Source organism: Eulemur rufifrons, chromosome 13 (assembly GCF_041146395.1).
Source record: "Eulemur rufifrons isolate Redbay chromosome 13, OSU_ERuf_1, whole genome shotgun sequence".
Classification (NCBI taxonomy): domain Eukaryota; kingdom Metazoa; phylum Chordata; class Mammalia; order Primates; family Lemuridae; genus Eulemur; species Eulemur rufifrons.
The window spans coordinates 10158305-10177265 of NC_090995.1; the positions used below are offsets into that span (position 1 = coordinate 10158305).

General features: G+C 44.9%; 1 protein-coding gene across 9 annotated transcripts in view; it reads right to left on the minus strand.

Moving 5' to 3' along the window:
• The window catches only part of HERC3 (HECT and RLD domain containing E3 ubiquitin protein ligase 3), a 90007-nt gene extending 73182 nt beyond the window's left edge, over window positions 1-16825 (minus strand). For 3 of the 9 annotated variants that reach the window (XM_069485352.1, XM_069485351.1, XM_069485347.1), the window contains exons 1-3: window positions 16731-16825; window positions 14348-14409; window positions 5983-6237 (exon numbers count right to left, since the gene is read on the minus strand). In XM_069485352.1, coding sequence (XP_069341453.1) covers window positions 5983-6208 — 226 coding nt within the window. In that variant the 5' untranslated portion in view covers window positions 6209-6237; window positions 14348-14409; window positions 16731-16825. Of the gene's footprint in view, window positions 1-5982; window positions 6238-11491; window positions 11630-13600; window positions 13713-14343; window positions 14411-16023; window positions 16052-16730 lie in introns of those variants that run through there. The other 6 variants (XM_069485354.1, XM_069485348.1, XM_069485356.1 and 3 more) reach the window with 6 other exon arrangements.
• Window positions 16826-18961: the final 2136 nt, after the last annotated feature.

An 18961-nucleotide genomic window follows, 5' to 3' on the forward strand; every position in this document is an offset into this window, starting at 1 on the left:
GTGTATAAGAGAAGACATGTTTCTGTGACCATCTCAACACAGAGCTATGCAAGCAGACGTGAGTTAAGGGCATGTACTTTAAGGTGGCTGACAACTTTAATCACCTCCTGCAAAACGTTGTTTAGTTCGGGTGACATTTCCCGGCCAGCTAGTATTTCTCTATGAATGACACGCTGTGTAGACTCAGATTCAAAATCTACCTCCTTGACCTGCGTAGTGACACCAGAAAGCCGTCTACTCATGGCAGCCACACCATCCATGCATACACAGACACAAAATGAGCCTTTCAGCTTTCCCGATACGGCATCACTCAAAGACTTGAACAGTTCTGCAGCTGCGGTGTTGGTTGGCAACAAAGGTGCACATAACACATCCTCAGGCACAACCTCCTGAAACCGTATCACACAAAAACAAGCATTATTGCCTTGTTGTCAGCACTGGTAGACTCATCAACCTGGACTGCGTACCACGGTGATTCATTAATCCGCTCTAAGAATTGTGCCTCAACATCCTCTGCTATTTTGTCAATTCGTCTAGTTACAGTGAGGCCGAAAGAGGAGCACATGCCATTTGAATTGTAGCCTCTCCTAAAATTTCACAGCAAACATCTTTAGCAGCAGGCACCATCAACCCTTCACCGATAATAGTAAGGGGCTTCTCGGCTTTAGCAATGCGGTTGGCCACTAAGAATGATGCAGACACATCTGATGAAGGGTGGCCTTCAATAATTGCTTCTTTTCTTCATGTTCACATTTTTTTCTCATGGAAAAACTCCAAAGGTTTGTCTCGTAATGCAGGGTGGTTGGTCTCCACGTGGCAAAGCAGTTTTGAAGGTTTCATGGCTTCCTTGGACAATCAGCTGCCACATATCACACAAAGCAGGCTTGCAGAATGTGAATCACCTATTACAATGAACCCGTAATTTAAATAGGACTCATGGTATTTTCTTTTAAATGCGGCTTTCATTTTTTCGGCAGTGTTAGAGTCTTCTGCTGTCCCATCATTGGGTCTTTCCCCTTTTCAAAGAAGCTCTCCAGCAGCGTTTGTTTTTTATTCATTTTTGATAGGGTTAGCTTGTGGGCGTACCGAAACCGTGACTGAGACAAGTGCGCAGTGTGAGAAAGAGCTGCAGACAGAAGTGGTAAATAAAATAATAGGTGGGCCACATGCAGATTAAAGTAAGCGTGGGATTCTGCCACCAGATGCAGCTGCACAATCCAAGTGCATCAACTTACTTGCCACTGTAAAGCCTGCCACCAGATGCAGCTTAATTGTCACTTGCCACTCACTGGTAGTTTTGATATGAGTCTGCAAGCAATTGATTTATTATAGTCTCCGTGCAGTCTAATCTCTCTGCCAATGATAATCTGTACTTGCAGCCGCTCCCCAGCCCTAGCATCACCGCCTCAGCTCCACCTCAGATCATCAGGCATTAGAATCTCATAAGGAGCAACCCAGATCCCTTGCACGCGCAGTTTACAGTAGGGTTCGCGCTCCTGTGAGAATCTGATGCCGCTGCTGATCACACAGGAGGCGGAGCTCAGCAAACAAGCTCAGTCAGCACAGTGGGTGTTGAGGGACAGGCTAATTCCATTCGTAGACAATACTGTGAAGCAAGAAAAAGAAAACTTAAGTTTTCCACTTGCGTTCAAAACTGTCTAAGCCCCTTGGAGGTAGGCAACCATAGAATTAAATCCTTAAACTCACTTCTTTACACTCCCAAAGCCTTAGAGGAAATAGTCATATAGTCACTTTTTTAAATCTTTCAATATTTCAAAGTCAATTGACCTGGGCAACGACGCTGAGCTGAAATCAGAGACCTGCCCATTGCCCCAGAGACACCCTCTCCTGGGGCAGGGGTCTTCCATCGAGCTCACTCCCTAAACACCACGGAGGCTACTTGAGGGTAGCACTCCTGGGGGCCGGGGCCCACACGAACTACCTGTGGCAGAGTCTGCCTGCCATGGACGCCCCTTTCATGCCTAGGTGCTCACCAGGTCGTGGTTCTCAATAAGCACACACAGCAAACATGCTCATTCTCTTCCTCCCACTCATTAAAAATAAACCCAAACGGCACCCAGATTTAGAACACACCTACCAGTGAAAAGTGAAATGAAGAGGGGGAGGCACCCACCCACACAATCTTTCCATTCAAAGAGGCACCATTCCACAGCTGCTATGGAGTTTATAATTAACAGACAAGCTTACCCAACAACAGAAATTTCTGGAATCTCTTGTAATTTACACTAGCGTCTAGCTTATTCCAAATTTAGATCACAAGCACGGGCTAGATTCCATTGCTGAATCCGAAAGCCTTCTTGGCACACCTCTAGCCTGGGTTTCTTGCAATCACTCAGCACTGCCTGGGGACAGCGGCTGCAGGATGACTAAGGCGCTGGCTGACCCAGTGTGCAGCAGAAGCCGAGTGGCTGCTACCATGTGACGTCCGGAGGGCCACCAAAACCTACCACTGGCTCCACAGAGCTGTGTCGGGAGGCTCCCCTGGAGAAATGTCAGATTGCACTCAGACGTCTTCTGCCTTCTACCAAGCTCTGCTACCGTTGTTCTGCAAGGTTTCTGTTTCCTTTCCCACCTGCCGCCCCACAGTGAATCCTCGGTCACCCCAGGTTCCAAGACAAAGGAGTGCAGTGAGGCGTGTCTGCGTGCCAGGCTCTGCTGTCAGAGGGCCGAGCCACAGAGCAGACAGACGGAGAGGGTGGGAGGAGGGCAGCCTTCACAGGCTGCAGGCAGTTTCGTGCATCTTCTTTACCATTTCAATCCACAGGAACTACAACACTAGAACACGAAGTCTCCTCCTTTTACAGGAAAGGGAATTGAGGCTCAGAAACAGCAAGAAACTTGCTCAGGCCACACTACTATTTCCTGGTGACTAAAAGGACTACATCCCAATTCTCAAACTGCCAGTCCAGGCATCTTTCCCTGTAACTCTAGGGACAGTACCAGGCTTTCCAGAAGGTGGTGAAACCGCACGGTAGCACGATTTGGGAGGCATGACGCAGAACGGCCAGACACTACGCAAGACACTACACAGACTGCCTGCACCTATGAAAGAGCAGGCAGAATCCCCATTTTAGGTCAGACAGGGTAATGCCTCTACTGGGTTTATCTGACTCCGGGGTTCACCCTGACCTCGCTGTCTCTACAGGAGTACTGGAAAGACCTCCCAGTTCCCAAAATACTCCCTTCAAAGGCTGGCTAGGGTGGGGACAAGTCCTTCAAGCATCACTGGAGTGAAGTGGGCCTTAAGTTCCTCTAAGGACTCCTGCAGCAAAAAGCACGCTGTTGGGCTGTGGCCTGCCACTGACCCCTCTGCAGGCATCAGTTGTGAGATGCCGGCTCTCACCTGGGAAAACAGCACGTCTGGGAACTTAATGTGAGACACAAGTTTTTAACAGGAGGAGAGGAAAGACGACCTTGGCTTTTCATCTTTTCCAACACGAAGACCATTTGTGAAAGTCAAAATTCTTCCTGCCACCTCCATGGAAGTTGTGTATTATACTTTTGTACTGTATTAATTAGTAAAACACATAATGAGTAGGATTCACCAATTTCTGAATTAGTAGCACTTTTAATGGAATTTTTATTTTAGGAAACAGAATCATTGGAAAACCTGTAGTATCAGGTGCACTGCACATATAATGGTGTCCGTCTATACGTGATTGTACAAACCCCTTCCTTGAAATCCCAAGAGTTCGGGGCCCACAGGTTAGGGAACCTGTGGCTAGATCATGGGGTTGCTCGCGGGTGAGCAGGACTGGGGGGTGCCTCAGAATGGGCTCCATAAGGGAAAGTGGGGGCGAAGAAAGAGGAAATGGGAGCCCCCAAAGCACACTTCACATACGTCACAAGTTTGCTCACAACAAACCCTGCAGCCCTTTTCCCAACAGCCAACATAAAAATTAACGATTATAAATTTACACTGACATTTGGGCAGGAAAACTATGGAGCACAACCACCAGTGGGAGGGATTAACGTGAGAGAAGAGGGAGACAGTGTCACAGAAGAAACTTAGCTCATCCTGATGCCAAATTAAAGAGTAAAAAATCATCTAGAAAACACAGCAAGGCTATTCTTTTTTTTTTTTTTTTTTCCCCCAAAGCTATTCTTTAATCAAGCTTCGGGGTCTGGATTTGATCTGGATTGAATGAAAAGGACAGAAGGTAACAAAGCAAAGGGCACGCACTCATGCTGGTGTGACAAGTACATGGTCACCATTTCAGACCCCACCTTATCACTTCTCACCAAAAGGAGACTCATTTACACATCATCACCACGGAAAGTAGAGCACCTCATAAATCCACACCACACAGATGATGAAAGTCAAACTCAGATTCCTCAAAAGTAGAAGCAAAAAAAAAAAATCAAAAAAGACTTTATGCACAGAACCTGTTATAAATAAATGAAAGGCACTGAAATTTAAGCAAACTAGTTAGCCCCTACCTTTCCAGCTTATCCTCTCTCACTAACCTCTATTATCAGTCTCACCACACTATTCAACATGCCACGAACAGGTATCGCACCTTTATGTCCACACCACCGGGTATCAGGTATGCAACAAGCTTGGTGTCCCTGCCACACTGATTCACATGTGCGCTCGCACACGCGCGCACACACACACACACACACACACATTTGCTGAAGTCCTACTCACCCTTCTTACTCAACCCCCAAGGCAGAACCAATCTCCCTCCCTCGCATCTCCAGTGTGTTCTTCCACCTGCCTCACACGTACTTCCACGACAGCACCTGCCACGGGGACTAGCAGGGCCACATCATCACTGCGTCTCACTCCTCTTTCTGCTCCCAACACCACGCACACGGCTGAGCATAAAATGCTCAACAAAAGCATGTTGCAGAAATAAAGGAATGAATGGGTAATTAGGGAGAAAAGCTTCTGATACTGATTGTACGAGGATTACCTGTTCATAAAACCCTCATAATGGCTTAGTATTCAATTACTGAAAGGGCAGCCTGGTGAAAAATCACAGCAAAACATCTAATCCCACAATTTCCCCAGTAACAGCTAAAGATCAATCCTATCAGCTCCCTGTGCTCCCCCCTTCCTCCCCAGCCACTAGATGACAGGCGCCCTGCAGGGGTTCCACTGGCAGGACATCCGAGAAGAGCAGAATTCACAGAAAGGAAATGTAAATCTTTCTCTTTACATCCACCAGCTCACTGCCCTTTTAGAATTTGTTTTATAGTCTCAAGGAGTCCTCAGTGGACAGCAGTGGGGTGGGGGGCCAAACTCCAGGGCCAAACTGCCCAAAACCGTATCTCAGGAACAAAATCACAGCCTCTGCAAGAAACCCGACCACATTTCAGAGATAACCAAGTCTCCAGAAGAAAAAACAGGAAAGACAGACAACGTGATGTCTTGCAGCTGCCTCCTGCTCTACAGCCGCTTCTGTTATCATCTTCTTGCCGAGAAGAGAGGAGCGGATGTAGGAGTTTGACAGCACCCTGTTAATTTGGCTATAGCCATAAATCTTCTTCACCCCCTAAATAAAAAGCCTGAATACCTGATTTTCTATGCCAACACTAATCTCCCTTTCTTTCACTGTGTTGGTCCTTTTCCACCTGGAAAAAGTAAAATAAATTTCTTCTTTTTATGCTTATCTTTGTCTGGAGAGATCCTTCTCAAAACCCACGTGCACTAGCTCTCTACCCTTATAATTACTTCGGAAAAATCTATTTCTCTAACACTGAACTAACTAGTCACTTTCCCTCCCCTGGTAATAATACATATGTTATCTAACAAGATGAAAAAGGAAAAGTGGGTTTTTTCCAACGGAAGGTTTGAATTAGACACGATGGTTCCAAACAGTAGGTAACCCCTGCACCTTTCAAAAGGGGCTTCCTGAGAGCTACACACTTGGTGAGGACAGCTCCAACTGGCCCTCGGCTGTTCTGCCCTCCGCCTCTCCACTCTCACGGATAGGCAAGACAAGGCACACTCACCTGGCTTGTTTCCTTCCCTCTCATGGCCCAGCTGCCCCTTGGTGTTCAAACCACACGTGTAAACTTCCCCATCCTCCAGCAGGAACACGGAGTGGTTTCCTCCACAGGCCACTTCCTTGACGCTTCTGTCAGATATGAATCCACACACCTGGGGCTCAGCCACGATGCCTTGCAGGTTGGTGCTGATCCCAGGTTGGCCCAGAGACCAATATCCCCAACATAACATTGTTCTTATCTTTCAGGGAGTCATGTAGCCTAGAAGAGAATTTTGTAAAAAAAAAAAAAAAAAAAAAAAGAAGGTTAAAAAAATTCTTTTCATATCAGAGAAAATCGATTCAAGTAATAAATGTAACCAATTTAAAAAATAACCTCCTCTTAATATTCTTCATATATATCTCAAATAAAACATCAATACTGTTAAAGTAGATATAAGTTATAATGATGTTATAACTTTGTATTTTAGTAAGGGTGTAAAAAACACGTTTAAACATATTTTGTTTGTTTTAAATGAATGAGTGAACACTGACTACATGTGGTTTTCAGGTCATTGCTAAAGAACTCTGAGGACAGGAAACTGGCTGAAACAATCTTTGCAAACCATCAAGGTCTTATTAAAAAAAAAAAAAAAAGTAGAAGCTCCTATTTAAAACACCAAATGAAGAGGGAGCAATGGAAGCCTGTCATATGGATGCAATTGGAACCTGGCCATTAAAAGTAGTAGATTCCATGGTGGACGATAACAAATGAATTTTGACAACAGGGATGTCTAATATTCAGTTTGAAATTGTTACCTGTTTGGTAATGACTTTTCAGAATCCCAAACCTTCTATCAAATTAAAACACATGGCCAGGTGATGGCTCACGCCTATAATCCCAGCACTCTGAGAGGCCAAGGCAAGAGGATTGCTTGAGGCCAGGAGTTCAAGACCAGCCTGGGCAACAGTGAGAAACCCCATCTCTTAAAAAAAAATAAAATAAAATTTTTTTTTTTTTTTTTAAATCAGCCAGGCATGATGGCATGCTCCTACAGTCCCAGCTACTTGGGAGGCTGAGGCAGGAGGAGTGAGCCCAGGAGTCTGAGATTGTAGTGAGGTGTGATGATGCCACTGCACTCTAGCATGGGCAGAGAGCAAGACTCTGCCTCAAAAAAAAAAAAAAAAGGCTGAATTTATCAATCAACCTACATAATCTACAGGAGAGAATTTTCACTAATTTCTATGAATCTAAAGGTACAAAGGAGAAAGCTAATTGGCTATTCTGTGCAAATTCAGTTTTAAAATGACAAACTCCTTTCTCCCAAGGTAAAACCATGCCCAAATGGCTACAAATTAAAGATTACAACACAGATGAAGTTAATTCTCTCAATCCTTCTTCACAATTACAGTATTTTGTCTTTAACTCAATGATGTTAATTTGTATGTATAACTTAATTTTACAACTGCCTTATGGTAATCCTGACTTACTCTTTGAACTCTTGAGACTTTTAGGAAAGACATGAAAAGGCCCAAAATAAAATATGAAACTGAATCTCAATCTGCTGAAAGTTCTGCTTCTTCCTAAGATTTTTATTCTTGTCTAGATTACACACTAAAAATGTATTAAAATTAAACATTATTCTTTGAGTTACTTGCAAAGACTAGGGGGAGCAGAGAAAAATGCAAAACTAGCAGGGTGATAGTGGTATTATAAGGATATACATTTAAAGAGACCAGCAAGATCACATAATCTATCCACAGTTTAGTTCTCCCAACTTGCCCAATTGCTATTATTTGCACTAATAGCTTTATTTTTAATGTTTCCTAAGTTTGTCTTATCTCTCCCACCAATAATTATATAAGCAACATCATAATGCATCAGTCACTGTGCTAATATGTATTTTATATCCTTATCTCATTTCATCTTAACAACCCTGTGCCGTAAATATGATGTTTAGCCTCATTTTCAGATAAAACAAGGCTCACAGAGAACAAGCAGCATGCCAAGGTCACACAGCTGGAAGGAGAGGAACCAGGCTACAAATCTAGGCCTGACACCAATGTCCACACTCACGTCCACAGCACCACACTGCCACTCAAGTAGATTTATGTTATTAATAATGTTACCTGTAAGATCAAAACACACAAAAAATTAAATACTTGCAGAATGACTAAGTTGTAGTCAATATACAATACAGGATGTCCTGAAAACTTGAAAATAAGTTTCACTGTCTAAGAGTGAAACTAGTCAGAATTAAGAGATATTGGATGAGATTAGGCAGCTGTAGCATTAAGCCTAGCATAAACAATGTCTAAAAATATGGTATCAAGAAGCCATGAAAAAAAAAAACAGAAGCCATGGATGTATGTGTACACAAACATCTGTAAACAATGCTCATAGTGGCTTTATTCAATGACCCTGGCCAAGCCAATCAGAGAACACCACCCCTAAGCAATAGCACATGACCCACACCAAGCCAATCAGAGAATGCCACCCCTAAGCCACAGCACATGACCCACACCAAGCCAATCAGAGAATGCCACCCCTAAGCTACAGCACATGATCCACACCAAGCCAATCAGAGAATGCCACCCCTAAGCCACAGCACATGACCCACACCAAGCCAATCAGAGAATGCCACCCCTAAGCTACAGCACATGACCCACACCAAGCCAATCAGAGAATGCCCCCCGCCCCCAAGCCATAGTGATTGTCGCAGGAATAGGTTCACCCTCCAATTGGGCCCGAGTCCTTCCCTAGTAAGTTCCACGGAGCTCTGAAGGAAAACTGCCTTTTGCCTCTGAAAGATAACTGGGGCTGCCAAAAGCCACCTTCCCCACCACGTGGAGGATACTTGGAAGGGACTGTGAAGCTACCCAGGCATACGCATTCGCAGTGGAGACACAAAGAGTCCCAGTGACGCTGACTGAGCCTCGCAAGCCCCTCTTGCCTGGTGCCCCCACCACCACCTTTACTCTTTCTAAGTACAAGTGAGCTTCATCATTTTTGGATTTCATACTTGGGATTTTGCCTACTCACTGAAATTTATGTGTAAACCCCAAATCAATATTACTTGGAGAGCTTTTTCAATCATTCCCAGACATGAGCAGAGAGACAAAAAATTGAATCATCCTACGTGCATGTTCCCGGCTAAAGGAACAAGGCTATGCTCCGCTTTCTTCTTTCAACTCACACTGTAAACAAGTGTCCTTTTTGCAGTCTATTTAGTGTCACATTTTTTGTGTTTTGTTGGTGATTTTGCTATTTAAAATGGCCCCCAAGCAGAGAGCTGAAGTGCTGGCTAGTGCTCCTACATGCAAGAAGGCTACTATGTGCCTCACAGAGAAAATGTGTGTGTTGGATTGGTTTCCTTCATGCATGAGTTATAGTGTTGGCCATGAGTTCAATGTTAATGAATCAACAGTGGGGTCCATCCAAAAATGGAAAAGGAAATCCACCGATCTGTATGTGAGGCCACCCCAGAAAGCGCTAATGTGACACCTATAGTGCATAATGAAGCTATAGAAAAGATGGAAAAGCAGCTAAATCTGTGGATTCACAAGATGACAACCAAAATGACCAAAAAGCACAGTTGACAGGATTAATGTGAAACTGAAATACAAAAACATTTATTGTCACATTACCCAGGGTCAGGAAAATGTTAAACCTTTCTCGACTAGTGTTTTATTATAGAGAAACAGTGCATATATTTATAAGAAATATATACTAAATAAGGCGTCTAGACAGAAACACACATAAAACAAGGTGCGTATCGATCAACTGACAAAAATGCCATGACCCAGAGGCTTGCGGGAACCTAGCCCTGTATTTCCTAAGAAGCGATGGCTCTGTATTCACTAATCTGGTATTCACAGTGACTTTAGAGGACATAACTATTGCAAATAATGAGAATCAACTATATATAATCTCCTAAGTCCCTTTTTTGTTTATTTAAGCTTATTTATGCTTATTCAAATTGAGTTTCTTTCACTTGCATAAAAAAACTCCCGAGTTATATTATTATTAACAACAACAGCAGGTAAGACAATCTGAGCTTACTCTAACACTTTTCTATGTGCTTCAGATATTAACTCATTTAATCTTCTATGCAACAGGTACTGCTATTATCATCTCTAATTAAAGAAAACTTCAGAAACCCTTCCCACCTGAGTTCTAGTTAATGGCATCTTCAAGTAGCCCAATAAACACTGCTTACCAAGAGAATTAAATAGCAACTGCAAATAAAATGTATCCCTATGAATGGAATATCAATCCTAATTGTAAATACGGTCTAGATCATCATAGTTCTGCCAGAACTACAGCAAGAGGCACTAAGATTATCTAGCTTTCAGAAGAGAAGTCCAGTGCATTGATAAAAAGCCAGCCGTTAATACAGCTTTCACTTAAAAGTACACTCTAGTTGAGCCCCCAAATCTGGCAGCTGCTGGGGTCCACGAATTTAAAGGTTTTCAGCAATGGTCTGCAACACTGAGCATTCTGATCTTTCAGGCCCTCCCATGCATTCTTCCTCACTGTCTCTTCCTTGCTTCTAGAAGAGTAGAATCTTTTATTTCCCTTCAAAACACACAACTGTGAAATTTGCTGAAGGAAACAGGACTACACTCCTCTCAGCACCTACACTAGCCATCCTGGCTGTCCCACACCACCGGGGTTCCAGCACCTCCATTTCCTGCCTCTAATTTCCCCTCACAAAACAAAAGGAAGGACCACTTTCAAAGGACAACTTTCTGTCCATGTCGCACCCGGTACTTTCCTCAGCCCTTCTCCCCATCTATTCTTGGTAAGAGATTCAAGATAATCTTAGCAGGGCTTAGAGGTCAAGAGGACTGAAGTCCAAGCCCTGAATTAACCACATTAGCTGTGAAACCTGGGGGAAGATGTTTAACCACTCTAAGTTTGTTTCCTGTCTCTAGAATGGGGAAAAGAGTGATAAGGGTGTTGTAGGATTAATGAGAAAAATGCACGTACAAACTGCTTCACCTGGTGCCTGGCATGGCGTAGTAAGTGACTAATAAATGTCTGCTGCTTTAGTCACTGTTACTCCTACTCCTAGTGCCCTTCTTTGAGACCTCAGCAGGCAGGATGGCTCCCAAAAGGGGCTGGGGGTGTAACTCCTTTCTTCCTCGCTGTGATTAGCAGAAGCTGTGTTCTGCCAAATCTGCAGTACACAAGGCAGCAACCCTGCAATCTGCCATAACTTTCATGAAGAGTATTTGAGGTTGCTAGAAGAAAGTTTTTTGTGTTTTCTTTGTAAATTCTTGAGAAGGTTTGGGGGCGGGGGGTAGGATAGAAAAATCTTTTTACCAGTCCTGGTGAGTTGCATGCTAAAAGACAACCTTCAGTTCCTAAACTTTGTCTTACAATGAGACTGCGTACGCACACAGCAGCCTAACAACTGGTTCTTATTCCTTTGTTTGAAACTCACTGAAACCTAAATAACACTCAAGCAGAACTTCTAATCTCATTTAAGATAGGGATAAACTCCCTTTCAAATAAGTTTAGAAGCAATTACCTGAATGGTGTATATGTACACAGGGGTCTTTTTCAACAGCAGGAAAAGACAGTGTCCAAGGATTCAGCGCTTTGCAGTTACTCCCCAAATCTAAACTTTAAATAAATTTGGAGGCAAAACTCAAATGCAGAATTAACTCTGGTAAGAAAAAAGGATTCATTCTAATGACATGCTTTATTGTCAAAAAAGTTACTACCGTAGGCAGAAATGGCACAGAAGGCAAAAAGAAGTTTTCAACAGCGTAAATCCACTCCTTGCTCTTTTCCCTCTCTCCTCTACTTTAGGTGAACTTCAGGCCTCTGATTCTTTCAGCCAACACAGAAAACATTCCTACCTCTCCCCTGATCATCCCCTTACAGGTGGTGCGTTCTTTGATACCTGGCTCTGTGAAAGCAGAAGAATGATCTCTCCACCGTCTGCTTAAGCCTGGGCTGCCTTCAAAAGACATCACACTGACTGGCAAGAATTGAAAAGTCTAACACCACCAAGCCAAGGATACACAACAGCCAAAACTCCTATACACAGCTCGTGGGAGTGTAAATTGGCATAACCACTTGGGAAAACAAGTTGGTATTATCGAGCGAGATGAAGATGTGAATACCTCACATCACAGTAACTTACTCCTGGGCATATGACCAGCACTGTCTAACCTATTAAACATCTACGGTGCTCCTGCATTGTGTTGAGAACTGGAGATACAAAGATGAGTAAAACCTGGAAACTTAGAACTTTCTACAATGATAGAAATGCTACATATCTGCACTGACCACTATGGTAGCCAGTAGCCATATGTGGTTACTTGTGAGTACTTGAAATGTGGCTAATGCAAGTGAAGAACCGAAATTTTAATATTAAATTTAATGTAAGTAGCCATACATATGATATATATATGGGTAGTGACCATCTTACTATACAATGCAGTGAGAAACTCACGAACATATGCACCAAGATGTATGTACAAGAATATTCATTTCAGCATTATTTGAAATAGAAAAAACAAAAACTACCCAAATGTCCATCGATAAGAAAACAAACCGTGGCACATGCATAAAATTGAATACCATATAGTAGTGAAAAACAAATGAATCCCTCTATAAGCATCAGTGTAGCTAAATCTTAAAAACAATGTTAAGTCACAGAAGAATTCAGAGTATGCATTTTTACAAAGTTCAAACACAAATATAACATGTTATTTAGAAATTTAAAACTCAGTGGGAATAAAGCTATGAAGAAAAGCAAAAAAATCAAACACAAAATACAAGGGAGTGATTGTGGAGGCAGGAGGGATAGAGAGAACAATCTGGAAGAGGCACAAAGGGAGGCACTTCAATAGCATGGCCGACAGTCTGCTTCTGTTCTTTTATTGTTATGTTTCTTAATGTATATATTATACATGTGATTTTACGCTTACAAATACTTCACAATCCAAAAAAATGAAAAGTACTGTTCAGGTAGTATCACCACTCCTCACACCTCCTCCTCCAACACCCTGTCCACGTGCAGACTGGAAGCTTCTCCGTGAAGGAACCAGGTTTTACTCATCTTTGTGCCTCCCAGGCAGAGCACAGTAGAGGCTTGATAAGTGCCTGGTGAACTGAACCCCAACCTGAGAAAAACAGAATTCCTACAATCTCAATTAGTTAACAGTTTTGTTTTCCAGATAATGTTAAAGATGCCCTATGCAGTAACAAAAAATAATAATGTATTAATATTTCCTCCATGCTAAAATGCCCTCTCCCCTCACCACCTTTTAGCAGATCTGAAAGGAGAATTTCTTCTACAATGGAAGCTGTCACTGAACGATGTGTTTCAGTATCACCTCAGCAGGCTAGAATTGAGGAACGGAAAATCCACGAAGGAAGGACCTAGCCTCTTTTGTCCATTCCTCTATCCCTAGAGACAAGACTAGCATCTGGCACATAGTTGGGGCTCAATAAATAGTTGCTGAACAAAGGAAGAGTAATACTATTACTGCAAGCCTACTACGTGTCCAGCTCTGTGCTAAAAACTTTGCACAGATTAATTTACCCTTTGTGATAACCCCAGGGTTAGCAAGGTTAAGTCACTTGAGCAAGCATATGGACTTAAGTAGCTGAAATGGAAACTTACTAAACAGCAAAGGCAGGATTCAAATCTCCTCTGCCAGACTCCGAAGCCCATGCTCCCCAACATGACCTTACATCATCGTCCAGACAAAACAAAGCCAAGCCATACCCCTTCTCTCCAACTTTGAAAACAAAAGTTCAAAGAAGATGTTGTACAGAACAGGTGAGCTCACAGGAGCCCAATCACTGATGATGTTCACAGCTAACTAGAATCTGTGTTACCAGAAGGGAAGGGATGAGCGAAGCAATCTTAACAGAGTTGACCAGCCTTTCCCCCATGTCTACCCTGACTTATAATAAAACCAGTTCACTTACACAGAAATATATGCCCCTGCCACTAAGTACTATTTCTAAATGAAGTAAACATCTAAAGGGGACAGAGTTACATCATCAAAGCTATCATCTTATTAAAGGGGCCTTAAAAGTCCATTTGATCCAACCCCTAAGCAAGACACTTACATTCCTAAACCCATTTTAGAAGCCAAGTAACTCTGGTCCTCTAAGAAGTAAGCTGTTGAAAGACAGACAGAAACCAGGTCTTCTACCTCCTGGGCTCACCTTGTTCTGTTCACTCCCTCACAGCAGAAAGAAGGCGTTAGGATTTGTTTAGGTCCCTCTGTAGGCAGCTGTACCAGCCTGAGTGCTTTACCTGCGTTGTCTTGTTTAAATACTCTTATCAATTCTGTGAGTTGGATATTATCTCCATTTACAAGATGAGAAAACTGAGGCCCAGAGAAATGAAGCAACTCACCACAGGTCACACACTTGGCATTTGGACTAGAAGCCAGAAGCGTTCCACCACACCTTGCAGATCTGCAAGTTAAAGAGTAATTAACATTAGTACACAACTCTACAAAGTGCTTTCATGTTACTGAAAACAAAAAGACAGCAGTTGATTTCTGAAAATAAGAGTATTTTTAAATTACTCAAGCTTGAATAATCCCCAAACACTGTGTCTCAGGACCGGAGTTTGGTTAAGATACCCTCTACCCTATTAAGATGCCAATCATCCCTAAAAGTGAACTAGAGACACAGACATCACCTTATAAAATTCCTGACATCTGATAGGGAGTAGTAAAAATCGACTTACTTTAAAAATTCCCATTTAGGTGAGAAAGACAAATTTCTGGACACCGTTGGAATTGTTTCAATTTTGTCTATTTTCTTTATTTTTCCACATATCACACATACTATAATTTATTTTGCTACAACTGCTAGGAAGACTCTCCCTTCATTTCTTCTCATTACCATATCCTATATCATGCAAAACAAGAAGAGATTATCTGAGAGGCACCTTATGTCTCTCAAAACAAAAAGTTCTGCATGAGTTTAAGATACTATCACCGTAAACTTTATTTCTACCTTCTTATGTAGAAAATCCCGTTCAATTTGGAAAACATTACTTTTATTTCTGAAACAAGCAAAGCTATTTTGTGTCTCCACTACTCTCATTAAGGTTAAAAAATGTTTTTAATTGGTCATACAAATCCTAAGAAATTCAAATTTGTTCCTCAGAATGAAATACTATAACCAATGGCTTCAACCATACCACTTGGAACATTCTGGAATCCCTGTTTCTTTTTACAAAAATGAAACACCTGCTACTTACTGAACAAGCAGAACCGGATGCTAGTTAACACTGACTTTTTTTTTCCCCCATCCCAAAGGAGGAGTTTTGCCAAAGAGGTTCCTAACCTGTCTTCTTGATTCCTGCATTATACTTTGTCCAGAAGGTTCCACGATAGGGGTCAGATAATGATGTGGAATAGGTGATTCATCTATTTTGCTTTAAAATATGTGATTCATTTACTTGGCTTTTTTCTGCTTTATAATACTACTCCCTCCCTCCCCCCCAGGGTAAGGGAAAGTACAAAAGGCGAGAGCTTCACAGTAATCTGCCTACTAAAATATGATACCCTCTCTCTCTAGCCACTGCATTTTAAAAGGTTATTAATCCTCATTTTTTTCCCTTTCTCCTCAGTCTAGAGTTAAAAAATCAGCTCGCTTGGTGTTATCAAATCATCAAATAAAAGGCTCTAGAAATAGCGTCCTATTTGTGGAAAGCGCCAGAAGACACACACAAAAAATGGAAGAGCTGCTCTTGAATCGTCTTCTGTGTGAGACGAAGGCAAGCAAACTCCTGGAAGGCTCAGCTATGAATTTAAGGTACTGCCTCGTGGAGCCCATTTGAAAGCTAAAGTAAAATGTAATCGGAAAACAGCCAGCAACAGTGACAGACCAACAGCCAAGTTCAAATACTTATTCCCCGGAGCCCACGCGGCGAGCACAAAATCCATCAACGCACAGTTGCGTTGCATTAGGCACCGTCTCCACGGGCTCATCTGTTTCGGATTACACGCGCTCTTCCCTGTCCGGTTGTCCCGGTCTGCCCACTCTACACAGTCACAAATGACTCAAAAGTCCCACCTGCTCCCGACCGTCTGAGCTCCTGACAACCCCGGCGCCCGTCCGCACACTACGTGTCCGCTCACACACACGCGCGCGCACACACACGTGTCCACACACACCCTCGGCCCGGCCCCGCCCCGGAGGCGGACTCGGGCGAGGCCAGCCGGCACCGCCTCCGCGAGGTGGGTGGCGCCGGGCACCGCCGCCCCGCCGGCGCTGTCATCGCGGACGCCGTGCCCCGCATCCTCGGCGCAAACTCCTCCGGGCCGCCGAGGCCTCCCTGGCTCCCATTTCGCGTGGAAAAGTCGGCGCCCCTCTCCGCAAGGATGTCACCGAAGCCCCAGAATTGAAATACGGGCAGGGGGACGAGGAAGGGGAGGGTCCGCCTTGTGACTTTCCGCGTCGCAGTTCCTCCCCGACTGCAGACAGCGGAGTCCGGGTGGGAGGCGCTCCCATTTTGAAGGCTTTTCCAGCCTTTCCCGGCGCGGGGCTCTTTTCGGCAAGAAGAGGGCGAGACTCCAAGAACACCAGGGAGGCGCACGCGAGGCCCGGGGGCGCCCCGACCTGCCCGCGCCCCCGCCCCAGGTTGTCGCGGGAGGTGCCCCGCCGCAGCCGCCCCTCCGGGAGCCGCGCGCCGACAGCGGTGCCTGGAGGAACGCGGCGACCGCGCGGCTGCAGCTCCGCGACACCCTCCTCCCTGGAACCCCGGCCCCCGCCCCGCGCACCTCTGCAGCCGCCGAACCGCGGCGTGGGATTCCGGCTGTCGCGGCGCCTCTGGCTGGGCTCGGGCTTTCTTGGTTTTCGGCGTCACAATAATAAGGAAGTTTCCCCGCAAGCCTGCGGGCGGCGGAATGCGCCGTGTGAATGACTTCGCGCTCGGCCAATGGACGCCCTTCTGGGGCGGGCCCGCACCAATGGCAGCCGCCGCGGCGCTGGCGGAGGCGGGGCGGCGAGATCCGCGGGTGGGAGGCGGGGAGAGGCCCAGGCCGGAGAGGGAGGCGGGAGCGGCCCGAGGTGACAGGACCCGGGCGAGGGGACAGCGGCGCTGCGCGGCGTGTCGGCGGAGATCGAACTGCCAAGACACAGAGCGTTCGCGTTGAAATAAGAATGCGGGACTGCTCGGCGGCTGGTTTTCCAGGTTCTGGGCTCTGGTTTTTTTATTATTTATGCAGAGGTGACCGCAAGCCTTGGGCACGGGGGACGGGGGACGGGGGCCGGGGGCGGGGCAAGCTTGAGGGTGAGTGCGGGAGTCTTCTGTTTTACTCACCCTCGAAGGACCGCAGGAAGCGCGGGGCGGGACCGCGGGGCCGCGCGGTGGGAGAGGCGGGAAGGAGCCGCTGCGGCTGCCGGCGCTGCCAGCTGCCTTCTGGAGAGTTGGGCACGGCAGGGTAGAGCGGCGCTGCAGAAGAAAGCGGGGCTCGGGGGACGCTGGAGCGTGGAGGCTGGGGGAGCGTGAAAAGAAAAGCCACTGAGCACCAGATCTTACATCTTGGCATTTGAAAGACACCCTATAGCCTAAAGCCAGTAATAGATTTAAAAAAAAAAAAAAAAAAAAAAAGTTTGTCCTCTTCTACTTTACCTGGCCATGAATGTCAGAGCTTCCTCCGCCTCCCCAAGGTCACAAGTGCGTTCAGACTTGCCCTGGTCCTTATCTGATCCACAGATAATCTTTTGAAGAAAACATTCTCACAAAGGTAGCTTCATGTGTCTGTCCCCTTCAATCTGAAAGGCAGAACGCTAGGGAAGTCCAGCTTGAATCCAAAGGAGTAACCGTCCTAGTGGGAGAATTTCTATTACCTGGCATTTGAACCAGGAGGGCCCCTCGAGGCCGGCTTCTTTGCAAGGACGTTCAGATCACCTCAGCTCTGCAACTACCTGCTCCAGAACCTGACTGATTGATTAAGTAGGAAAAACAATTTTTGAAGAGTGGTATCTCCTGGGGCTGAGACAATGTTGGCTCGTCTGTGAATCCTCGGGGAAATAAGGCAGATTATCGAGCACACCTGAGGCAAGAAAGATTAGAAGGCGGAATCTCAGTTATCAGGTAGCTAAGGTCACCTAGGAAAATGACACAAACCTTTGACTTTGGAATCACACTGGACACGTCTAGAAACGCGGAGGACCGGAGTTCCAGCAGTGTGACAGTTTCACAAAAGTTTAGTCCATTACAAAGACGAAATCCTAATTTAGAGATAATATCACCAAAAAGAACTGGGGAAATAGTCAACGAGGAGTCTTGGTAGGAAGGAGGATACTCGAGAAGGAAGGAGTGAGAGCCTGTTTCCTTGTGTCACATGTGAGGTTTGTAATCAATCAGTGTTTGGGTTGAATTATCTGGCCCGTGGCTCAGGTGTTTTTCGTATGAAATTTCATCGAGGAAAAGGGTGGTTTATCAAAGACTCAAACCTAGACATGGGGTAGGAGTGATGTCTAAATAACAAACTAAAGTACTGTACAAAATAAACAGCCAGACCCTGGCAACTTACTCACGTGTAGAACAAACAGGGAAAATACCACAACAGTTCATTTTATTTTCTTAACTCATCCAATGTATAATGGCAGTTTCCTCAGCCAGCAGGTCCTGCTCCCTTTACCACAATGGCTTTAAATGGCCCCAGCACCAACAATAGTCGTGTGGTGTTGTTGTTGTTTTATTTTGTTTTGTTTTGAGACAGGGTCTCATTCTGTTCCCTGGGCTAGAGAGCAATGACATCATCACAGCTCTTGGGCTCAAGAGATCCTCCTGCCTCAGCCTCCCAAGTAGCTGGGACTGCAGTCACATGCCACCAAGCCTGGGTAATTTTTCTTGTTTTTTGTAAAGACAGGGTCTCACTATGTTGCTCAGGCTGGTCTTGAACTCCTGACCTGAAGCGAAACCTCCTCCTCAGCCTCCCAAAGTGAGCCACCACACTTGATTACAGGCGTGAGCCACCACACTTGACTACCATAACTTTTG